The sequence below is a fragment of the Siphateles boraxobius genome, unplaced genomic scaffold (genome assembly GCF_051911475.1).
Source record: "Siphateles boraxobius isolate OS27281-9 unplaced genomic scaffold, OSU_SipBor_1 225, whole genome shotgun sequence".
Taxonomy (NCBI): domain Eukaryota; kingdom Metazoa; phylum Chordata; class Actinopteri; order Cypriniformes; family Leuciscidae; genus Siphateles; species Siphateles boraxobius.
In genome coordinates, this window is record NW_027508839.1 from 410,001 (window position 1) to 422,500 (window position 12,500).

The following is a 12,500-nucleotide window of genomic DNA, read 5'->3' on the forward strand; positions in this document are numbered from 1 at the left end:
GAAAAATATTATAAAAAACAAGTAAAAAATAAAAATTATGATTTTCTTTTAATAAATATGAATCAAACCCTTCCGGACCATTTGGTCCCGAAGACCCTGAGTGTGACCCTGAAACGAAGGACCCCAGAGGACAATTAGAGAAGTTCAACATGAAAGGACAGAAACCAATAATAATAGTGATGATATAATATGATTGAACTGCAATCACCAATAAAAACTCGTTGTATAAAGTATCCAATCGTCATACTTGAGAAAACAGTTAAGTTTTGATTATGGAAATTTACTCAAGTAGCTTATGAGGAAAATATAAACAAGTAAAGGTATTAAAGAAACTGATATTAAACGGGGTGGGATGTCACAACCTTTGGCCAGTTTGTCAGAACCTAGCAACACCCTACCAACAGGATAGCAACGCGCTGAATCACAGAAAACAGCAATTAAAGAGCAACTCCCTAGAAACCACCCAGAACAGCCTAGCAACAAAGCAGCAAAACTGGCGGGAACACCTTAGCAAATAGCAACTGCATAGCAACGCCTTGGTAACCCGTCATTTTCTTCCGAATTATTAAAACAGTGTTTCGTTAAGATACTGTTAATAATGTTTTAAGTGCATCTGATCTTTACTGATTCATACATGGCACTTTGATTAAATGCTAACCACATATTAGTTGACTTGGTTGTAGCTACTTATTACAAATACAAACGACTCTGGGAAAGACGGGATAGTTCGCATTTACAAAACTTCGCGCACCGTTTATTATTCTTAAGCCAAAACGCATTACATTATTTAACGTGTGTAGATTCCTTAACTTGTGTAAATCCATCAACACGGAATGGAACTTAAAAGAACAGCTTCTCTTTACATCTCGCAGTGGAGATTCATTGGACCTGGTCATAGATTCTGGCTCATGATTCGCGAAATGAGGATTCGACTCAGTGATTCAGTCGCGAATCGGATCTCTATCAATGACTCGCGGCACTTTCCATCCGATTTTTCTTGTTATTTTTTTCGGGGAAAAAACGAAAACTATCTGCAGAAATTAGAGGAAATAAAAGTGTATATTAAGACAGTTATACTCAAGTAAAGTATAAACATCGCTAAAGGTAGGCTACGCTACAGTAACGATTCAAGGCATTAGGTGTGCAGATGTAAAGTTCTGATATAATAATAACTAATAATAATACCTCATTTACATAGTCTTGATAGTATGGCGTTAATGATTAAAATACAGTCATAGCTGAAAGCAAGCAGTGACTTTTAGTGCGTTGCTATGGAGTTGCTATCTTGCTTGGCCTGAATTTCGCGCCGCGGCTTTTAATGTTGTGGTGAGTTGATTACCATAATATATCTGTGGGATTATTTCATTTTTTTTTCGTCGAGCAGATAAAAATAGTTACTCTCAAAGCGAAGCTTTCCTCAACAATGTTTGAGGCGAAAATATGTTAAACCAAAATGACCCCTCGCATGAACACGTGGTACATTCCAGCGGGACACCCCCCTCCCCCTCTAAACTCATGGTACATTCCAGTGGAATACAATGTAGCGGGACTGAATGAAAGAGAAAAGAGACTAAAGTTTGAATGAGAGAGAGAGAGAGAGAGAGAGAGAGAGAGGAGCAGAACCAATGGACATCTAACCAAAACGCTGATGATTTCAGTTCGATTTAGTAGTTTATCAGTTGAGTTATTTCAGAGAAGATGAATATGAATATGAAGATGCTTTGGCGGATTGCTGTGATTTTCGCATCACTGATTTGCGTCCAGACTCACCAGAGAGGTGAGCTCAAACATATGAACACTTTTACATTCATCTACGGTGCTTTTTATTGCAGATAAAACTGTAAATAATAATATTGAAAATATAAGATTTTAGATTTGAGCATAGAACACAACTCTTTATTCTGCTCATTGGATTTACTCAGGTACTCTCTTCTCATGTGTTCAGATTTAGTATTTACTGCAGGATATTTCCTCAAAATATTTTCAGTACTTTGGTGATATCATGGTAAAATTACGGTAATACCGTGGAATTTCCAGAATAGATGTGCAAAACCTAGTATTTCCATGATACATGTCCATAAAACCATGGTAAAACTATAGTTAGTGGTAGTAAGAGTTACAAGGGACTGACTGTAAGTGTGTTTTCCCTTTTTATAGATATGTGAACGTGGGTGTGTTAACAGTTACTTAAGTAGCAAAAGCGGTAACACTTTATTTTACAGTGTCCTTGTTACATATGTTACATTTACTTACCATAGTAATAACAGTAAGTTATGCATTATTACATTCAACCAAACCTTAATCCTACCCTAACTCTATAGTAAAGTAAAGTCACCTTTATTTAAATAGACCTTTCTACAATACAGATTGTATCAAAGCAGCTTCACGGTGATAACATGAAAATAATACAACAAAGTTTGTTTCTAGAAGAAAATTGAGTCATCGGGCAGATCAATAATAATGTTGAATATTAAATTATGTTTACTTAATATAAATAAAGGCAACATCAAAATACATTAATTTCTATTGTCTTTTGTTAAGATGTTGCAAACCTAGGTTATCATAGTTCACTGAAAAACGATAAAACTACTTAAATAAGCAATTAAGTAAAGTTTTTAGTTGCAAATGCAAGTTTAACTTGATGTACTGAAATACATAAACCTAAAATAAAATGAATACAGACATATATCACTTCTTCGCTGTTCTGCTCTGGAACTAGAAGTTTATTACAGTTTAAACTACACAAATGGCCACATGCTATTCATGAGAATAAATCTCACTGAGAGCTTTCATGACCAGTTAACTAACGTTATCCTCCAGGATTAGCCGTTAATGGACCGGGACAGAAGTGTCATGTGACCCATGCATTCAGCACAAAGAACACACACAGATCAGATGAAGGTTCAGTCCATGAGGTTTCACAGGACCTAGGTGTAAGCAGACACTCTTTACGGCTCACAGCTAAAACTACATTAGTGTGTTAAACCTGCGGGGGAGAAACCTCGTTAATGTGGCACATGCTAATCTATCAAAGCAAAGGTTAACATCGTCATCATGGGACGATCACTTGCTGTGTGTTAATCGAATTAGACCATATGAAGCATTTCTAGTCACTAATGTGACAAAAATTCAGTGCTTTTGAGGTTACACTTTATTTTAAGGTTTCATTGTTACAGTGTAATTATATATTTAAGTACTGAGTAATATTAATTAACTACATGCACTTACTAAAGCTCTCAGTGGGATTTATTCTCATGAATAACATGTGGCCATTTGTGTAGTTTAAACTGTAATAAACTTCTAGTTCTAGAGCAGAACAGCGAAGAAGTGATATATGTCTGTATTCATTTTATTTTAGGTTTATGTATTTCAGTACATCAAGTTAAACTTGCATTTGCAACTAATAACTTTACTTAATTGTTTATTTAAGTAGTTTTATAGTTTTTCAGTGAACTATAATAACCTTGGTTTGCAACATCTTAACTAAAGACAATAGAAATTAATGTATTTTGATGTTGCCTTTAATTATAGTAAGTAAACATGATTTAATATTAGCTAACAAGATGTTTTTACTTTTATTCTAAGTGTTTTTGGTGTTTGTTTATGGTGTAAAAAGCCACAAAAACATACATTTTGTATTATGCCTGAAGAAAATATATTAATTAAGTACATGGTTTTGATCATTAAAAATCGTTTTACTTTGTATGAATGTTTTTGTCTTCAAAACTTACGGTTTAAACCAAATTTTAGAAAAACTGATACATTTGGCTGTTTTTTTTATTTTTAACGTTGGTTCAAAGCATAATTTTTTTCCAGAATCATTTCAAGCTATAGAAATGTATCATGTAACATATATATATATTCTGGCTGCATCTGAATGTCTTTATCTGCTTCGATCGGTCTTTAAGTGTGAGATAATCTGCATTTCACGCTGAATTGACTGAATCACATTGTGAGGTTGTTATCAGCTCCACTTACATCTGATCACACACTCCGTTCTCATGCAAATCCAGCAGATCTTCAGTTCTGTGCCGGAGTCTCTGCTGATCTCATCACAGTGCATGCGGATGCAAATGCTTTCTTCTACACACGACTCCTTCTCCCACTTCAAATCTTCCTAGATCTAATCTTGTTTTCCAGCCGACTGAAAGTGGAGCTTTCGGAGTCGTTTCAGTCGTGATGTTGTTTAAACTCAGTTTTCACACCGAACGAGCCGCTGACGACGGAGAGCGATTATCCTGTCGTCTTCTAAAGCTTAGAGAGAAAGCCTGTGTGCAGCGTTAACGCTAAATGCTTTTCTTACTCACTATTGTTGTCCTGTTTCCAGTCCAAATATCTAAAAATGCTTAAATCAATCAAGATGCATTTACTAGATGAGTGAAACGCTTTAAGATATTATGTCTTGGGACAATTACAAGGAAACAAAAACACGGAAAATGATCTGCCAATGTAGAAAGAAAAATAATATTTTATTCGTTTGAATTGTTTATTTTTCTTACCGCATTTGCAGATAATTTAGCTTGTTTTAAGCAAAAACGCACTTCATTTTGATCCCCCCTCCATAATACAAGACATAATATCTTAAACCATTTCACTCATCTAGTAAATGCATCTTGATTTAAGAATTTTTAGAAATTTGGACTGGAAACAAGACAACAATAGTGAGTAAGAAAAGCATTTTTTACAGTGTATAATGTGAACTGGGTGAATATATTAGTTGTTTCTCTTTATCTCTTCGGCATAAAAGTGCATCTGTCGTATAAACATCTAATCTAGTTCTTAGTTTAGTTGTGTAAAGAAGATATTGAGGAGTTAGACAGATGTGTTTTGCTTCTCAGCGTGTGTGTCACATGCAAACGCAGGCCAGATGTGGCGTAATGACTTCAGTCATCAGCGTCTCTTTATCTGCCGAGCGTTTGAAGTGTGTGTGTGTGTGTGTGTGTGTGTGTTCAGCACCACAGGGGTCCATTCAGAGCCACAACTCCCCCGTGACACACACACACACCGTCTGCCGGTGACTCTTTCTCGACACACACAAGCTGATATTCAGTGTCATTGAGATGGTTTGGTGATGCAGCACTGAAGAACCCTTTACTATGGTAATCAGTGTAAAACAGTCTGGAAGGGCTTGTTGCTTGTATAAACCAGTGATTATAAAATGTTCAGTATTAACTAGTGCTGGGCAACGATTCATCGCCATTAATCGCATCCAAAAAAAAAGTTTACACAATTTATCTGTGTGTACTGTTTAATTATTTTTTTTCAAATATTTGCATGTATATATATATTTATACATAATTTATAATATATATACAAATACCAATATTTTATATAGGCTATAAATAACACAATTTTCTTAAATATATATACATGCATGTGTGTGTATTTTATATATACAAAATAATTATACACAGAATTAGAGATTAATCGTTGCCCAGCACTATAGTCAAATAATCAGATGCATGTATGATGAAGAGTTTGATCTCTTCATCTTCTCTTCTTCTTCTTCTCTTCTTCTTCTCTTCATCCTCTCTTCATCTTCTCTTCATCTTCTTCTCTTCATCTTCTCTTCATCTTCTCTTCTTCTTCTCTTCTTCTTCTCTTCATCATCTTCTCTTCATCTTCTCTTCTTCTTCTCTTCTTCTTCTCTTCATCATCTTCTCTTCATCTTCTTCTCTTCATCATCTCTTCATCTTCTCTTCATCTTCTCTTCATCTTCTTCTCTTCTTCTTCTCTTCATCATCTTCTCTTCATCTTCTCTTCATCTTCTCTTCTTCTTCTCTTCATCATCTTCTCTTCATCTTCTCTTCATCTTCTCTTCATCATCTTCTCTTCATCATCTCTTCATCATCTCTTCTTCTTCTCTTCATCTTCTCTTCATCTTCTCTTCATCTTCTCTTCATCATCTTCTCTTCATCATCTCTTCATCTTCTCTTCTTCTTCTCTTCATCTTCTCTTCTTCTTCTCTTCATCTTCTTTTCTTCATCATCTTCTCTTCATCTTCTTCTCTTCATCATCTCTTCATCTTCTCTTCATCTTCTTCATCTCACGGTTCCTCTCATTGAACTCTGTGCTGTCAGCAATGATAGGTCAGCAGAGGATGATGGTTATCTCCTCATGGGAATTGATGACTGCTTTTGTCTGGTGTCCAAAACGTAGTTATTTGTGTCATGAATGGCGGCACACAGACAAGTGGGCGGATGATGGCTCGCTCTTCAAAGAGAGAAAGAGAAGGTTGAGCAGTTCTGAGCAATTGCCTCTTAAAAGCCGTTATTAAAGAGCTCTGATGTTTTTTCCCATCTTTAACTTTCTTCAGTGTGTAATGTTGCTGTTTGATCATGATAAAACTCCAGTTCTTCTCTATATCAGTGTCAGTGTTTCTGAACTCCTGAAACAAGTTTCTTCCGGGAACGAACATGTCACAATATTACAACAATATAACAATATAGTGTGTTAAACTGGCGGTTATGGTAAGGGGCGGGACATTTCCCAAGCACACTCAAGGCGATCGACCAATCACAACACACTGCTCCAGCCGACCAATCAGAGCACAGTGTGCTTTTCAGGAGGAGGGGCTTCATAGAGACAGGAAGTAAACAGAGCGTTACTGACAGATTGGGAAGAGAGGAGCCGCAACAATGGAGAATATGAGGAAAATAATCAACATTCAAGCAGGAAAACCTGCTCTAGTAGAGCCTGAAAACAACGTTAAGACTTTGATTGCATTATCGTTCCTCTTTAAACATTTTCCATCTGTCATTCCAGGTCTGTTTCCCGCTATCCTGAACCTCGCCAGCAATGCCGAAATCTCCACCAACGCGACCTGTGGCGAACCCCTTCCCGAGATGTACTGTAAACTAGTGGAGCACGTTCCCGGAAGACGAATCCGTAACCCTCAGTGTCGGCTCTGTGACGCTAACAGCCAGAATCCCAAAGGTGACAGAATCCCAAAGGATTAAACTAGATTAATCAGTAACACTGTACAATAAAAGTCACTTTAGTTCATGCATTAACTAACAATGAGTAATACATTTGTTACAGTGTTTATTAATGTTTGTTAAAGGGATAGTTCACCCAAAAATGAAAATTAGCTCATGATTTACTCGCCCTCAAGTCATCCTAGGTGTATATGACTTTCTTCTTTCAGACGAATACAATCAGAGTTATATTAAACACTATCCTGGCTCTTCCAAGCTTTACAATGGCAGTGAATGATTGTTTCTGTTTTGAAGCCCATAAAAATGCATCTATCCATCATAAAAGTGCATCTATCCATCATAAAAGTGCATCTGTCCATCATAAAAGTGCATCTGTCCATCATAAAAGTGCATCTGTCCATCATAAAAGTGCATCTATCCATCATAAAAGTGCATCTATCCATCATAAAAGTGCATCTGTCCATCATAAAAGTGCATCTGTACATCATAAAAGTGCATCTGTCCATCATAAAAGTGCATCTGTCCATCATAAAAGTGCATCTGTCCATCATAAAAGTGCATCTATCCATCATAAAAGTGCATCTATCCATCATAAAAGTGCATCTGTCCATCATAAAAGTGCATCTATCCATCATAAAAGTGCATCTGTCCATCATAAAAGTGCATCTATCCATCATAAAAGTGCATCTGTCCATCATAAAAGTGCATCTATCCATCATAAAAGTGCATCTGTCCATCATAAAAGTGCATCCCTCCATCATAAAAGTGCATCTATCCATCATAAAAGTGCATCTGTCCAAGTCATCCTAGGTGTATATGACTTTCTTCTTTCAGACGAATACAATCAGAGTTATATTAAACACTATCCTGGCTCTTCCAAGCTTTACAATGGCAGTGAATGATTGTTTCTGTTTTGAAGCCAATAAAAATGCATCTATCCATCATAAAAGTGCATCTATCCATCATAAAAGTGCATCTGTCCATCATAAAAGTGCATCTGTACATCATAAAAGTGCATCTGTCCATCATAAAAGTGCATCTGTCCATCATAAAAGTGCATCTGTCCATCATAAAAGTGCATCTATCCATCATAAAAGTGCATCTGTCCATGATAAAAGTGCATCTATCCATCATAAAAGTGCATCTGTCCATCATAAAAGTGCATCTATCCATCATAAAAGTGCATCTGTCCATCATAAAAGTGCATCTATCCATCATAAAAGTGCATCTATCCATCATAAAAGTGCATCTGTCCATGATAAAAGTGCATCTATCCATCATAAAAGTGCATCTGTCCATCATAAAAGTGCATCTATCCATCATAAAAGTGCATCTGTCCATCATAAAAGTGCATCTATCCATCATAAAAGTGCATCTGTCCATGATAAAAGTGCATCTATCCATCATAAAAGTGCATCAGTCCATCATAAAAGTGCATCTGTCCATGATAAAAGTGCATCTATCCATCATAAAAGTGCATCAGTCCATCATAAAAGTGCATCAGTCCATCATAAAAGTGCATCTATCCATCATAAAAGTGCATCAGTCCATGATAAAAGTGCATCTATCCATCATAAAAGTGCATCTGTCCATCATAAAAGTGCATCTATCCATCATAAAAGTGCATCTGTCCATCATAAAAGTGCATCTATCCATCATAAAAGTGCATCTGTCCATCATAAAAGTGCATCTATCCATCATAAAAGTGCATCTGTCCATCATAAAAGTGCATCTATCCATCATAAAAGTGCATCTGTCCATCATAAAAGTGCATCTGTCCATCATAAAAGTGCATCTATCCATCATAAAAGTGCATCTGTCCATCATAAAAGTGCATCTGTCCATCATAAAAGTGCATCTGTCCATCATAAAAGTGCATCTGTCCATGATAAAAGTGCATCTATCCATCATAAAAGTGCATCTATCCATCATAAAAGTGCATCTTGGGCTAATTTTCATTGTTGGGTGAACTATTGCTGTAATGTGCCGGGACTAGTTACTTCATGGTGCATCAGTGTCTACGTAGTCTTGCACATTCGTGTTGGTTTTTCCTGTTAACCGTAGATCCTGTTTATTCCTGTTCAAACAGAGCAACATCCCATAACTAACGCCATCGACGGCACGAACCAGTGGTGGCAAAGCCCGAGCATCAAGAACGGGCGTCAGTTCCACTGGGTCACGATCACGCTGGACTTACGGCAGGTAGGACTCGATCCCCTGACGGCCAGGTGCGCACCTCGGCTGCGCAGGATCAGTTTCCTGTGAATGTGTGTTCATAATATAATAACTAGAAGAATAACAACCTGCAGTTCACTAATTTGCACAATAACACTAGTGTTTATGATTACAAAAATAATTAGATAATATGATAACAATACCAGTTTGCATCAGTGTTATTTTAAGAATAGTTTTTTATTAATATTTTGAAGTAGTTTTTATTTTTAAATTTTGTTTTAATTTTAATTTTAGTTATTTTAAGGGTATTTTTGCTTTTTTATTTTTAACTATTATATTGTATTATTTTTTATCTTAGTTTTATTTATTTCAGGACATCAAGTTAAACTTGCATTTGCAAGTAAGTGAAATAAAATAAGTTTTTGACTTATTATTTAATATTTATTTGATTCCAAGCAATGGAAATATTTTTTTGATGTTTTTTAGTTTTAGTTGAAAAGGTATTTTGATGTTGCCTTTATTTATACTAAGTAAACTAAGTGAGCTAACAAGATGTACTTAGTTTTATTCTAAGTTCTACTTACATATAATAGCTAGTTTAGCTTTTGTTTATGGTGTAAATCATTATATTGACCTACATTAAGTAGCATTTTGTATCATGTCTAAAGAAAATATATTAAGTACATGGTCCGGATAATAAAAAATAAATAATCTATTACTTTGCGTGAAAACCAAACCAAATTTATGAAAAACTGATACATTTGGCTGTTTAAAAAAAAAGTTTATTCAAAGTATCATTTATTGTTATACGTTCATAATGAAATAAAACAAAAAAAGAAGAAAAAAACTGCAATACAAATTCTCTGATTATGCACTTAATTTACTCTTCATGCATTTCACCGTCAAAGTGTTACTTGTGTAATGGGGGGGGGGGGGGCTATCGACACATAAGCAAATAACCTTACAGAAGACGTACACTACTGTCGAGTGTATAGTGTACAGTGCATCATGCGTGACACAACTACATCCTGAGATAATGTAGTTTTGCAGTTTTGGAGAGATTTGAAGTTCCCAGTAAACTGAAGCTGTTTTACACCCCTCCTCCTCTCAGCGTAGATCAGCCATTATGTCCCGTCGTTAACTTGAATGCGGTGCTAATTGTACACTAGCTGCCGGGCTCCTGTGTGTGTGTGTGTGTGTGTGTGTGTGTGTGTGTGTGTGTGTGTGTGTGTGTGTGTGTAGTGTTGTGAAGTGGTTCCAGGCCCTCAGGGGCCGCCGAACACAAGAGTGTTTGTGTAGAGAGGTCAGGAGACACACTAATCCCAAAACTAGAATCAATCCGCAGCATTCCTGCTCTGATAATACTCACAACTATTCCATACGACCCAGTACCCGGGATCTGACGGACACATTCCAGCCACTATACGAGTTATGAATGTGATGATGGTCACTCTTCATGTTCAGCTATTAAAATCTGCATGAGAACCCAAAAACTGCTGGATTAAATGCATTTAATCATTTAATTTTTTGTTGTATTGGTAACATTTTGCAATACGGTTACATGAGGTAACAATGAAAATAATAATTTATTTATTAATTAACCTTAGTTATTGTTCATTTCCGCATTTACTAATACGTTATTATAATCAGCAGTTGTATCTGTTGATATTATTTAATGAATCTGAACTAACATAAACAGTTGTATTTTTATTGACTATAGTTAACAAATATTAATAAATACTCTAACAAATGTGTTGCTCGTTGTTAAAATCCCCCTGTATTCAATCATTTGATCTCTTAAAACTCATCTTTGATCACCAAAATGACATATTTAAACGTTTTTTTCCTTATAATATCTCAAATTTAGCTCGACACCCTTGCCTCATTTAGTATGGACGGTTGTATGAATATGCAAATGAGCCCCGCCTCCACTCACTCACTCACTCAGAGATCCACTGGTTGACAATCACACGTTGATCTGATTGGTTACAAGGTAGTTTGTGACGTCAGAAACACCAGCGATTTCAAAGCGTGTTTTTGAGACTGTCTTTGGTTCACTGCAGTTTTAAGGAGAAAATACTCAGCAATGCTGTCGACTTATGAACTTACACATGGTTTGTGTTAAAGCATATTAAAAACGCCACATAGACATATAAACAACATTAAAAGCTGGATTTTCACCACAGGGGGACTTTACATTATTTTTACAATATTTTTCCTCAGTGTTTCTGTCTTGTTTTCCAGCCATAACATCTAAACATTCTCAAATCAAGATTAATTTACTGGAGAAGAAGAATGACTGAAGACACTAAGACTCGATTACTGAAAAAGTATCAAAATGAAGTGAGAAAAATACACTCGTTTTCCCTTTTATGACCCCATTGGGAGATATTTGCTCTTATTTTAAGCATAAATTCACTTCTTTCCCAAGTTATTTAGCTTCTCCAGTTAATGTATCCTGATTTAAGAATGTTTAGGAATTTGTGCTGTAAAAATGCGGTGCCAGAAACTCTGAAAACCACAGAAATCTGAATCACCACACGATTCCCCGGCTGAAAAACACTAAAGAATCCTGCGATGTGGTTCAGTGGAAGCAGACGTGTGTGTGTGTGTGTGTGTGTGTGTGTGTGTGTGTTTTTCTGTGTTCGTCTGCAGTGAGGATGAGTCAGGCCTTTGTCTGCATTCAGTGAGGCTATGGGGGAGGGGCGCTGACACACACACACACACACACACACACACACACACACACACACACACACACACACACACACACACACCTGAGGGGACGGGTGGGCCCAGCTTTCAAGCTTTACAGCCTCCATTTGGTGGTCATTCATTAGATGAAAAGGAAGAATTTGGACAAAAAAGAAGATTAAAGGAGGAGTTCACTTCAGAATAAAAATTTCCTGATAATTTTCTCATCCAAGATGTTCATGTTTTTCTTTCATCAGTCGAAAAGAAATGAAGGTTTTTGAGGAAAACATTTGGACCTTCACCCCGTCGGACTCCATTGAAGTCTCTATATGGAGAGAATTCTGGAACGTTTTCCTCAAAAACCTGTTTCTGGAAATGCAAAATAACTGTTTTCAAACATGTTTCTTGATCATTCTTTATCGCCTGTGATTGGTCAGTTAAACAGATAGCCCCGCCCTAAACTCACGTCATTGGTTTATATTTGTAATGAATGATTTTTCAAAGGTCAGAGTTCAGAGATGTTTACGCTTCTTTGACTCGCAACACAAAGCAAACGCCAGAACCTGTTTGATCGAGTGTCGTCGTAGAGTAGCACTGTTTACGGCTTCTTCACAGCTGTGTGTGTGTGTGTGTGTGTTCTCTCAGAAGCCCCTTTCACACAGAGATTCCGGAAAACACACGGATAAAGTGACC

The 12,500-nt window shown here is 36.4% G+C and overlaps 1 protein-coding gene across 1 annotated transcript; it reads left to right on the forward strand.

Annotated features, from left to right (window-relative positions):
- Positions 1-1,541: 1,541 nt before the first annotated feature.
- On the forward strand, positions 1,542-9,140 carry LOC143747546 (laminin subunit alpha-1-like; the record flags this gene model as incomplete). The annotated part of the gene is made up of 3 exons (XM_077240356.1): positions 1,542-1,777; positions 6,766-6,936; positions 9,028-9,140. Coding segments are annotated over exons 1-3 (363 nt in total), but the record flags the coding sequence as incomplete, so codon positions are not given.
- Positions 9,141-12,500: the final 3,360 nt, after the last annotated feature.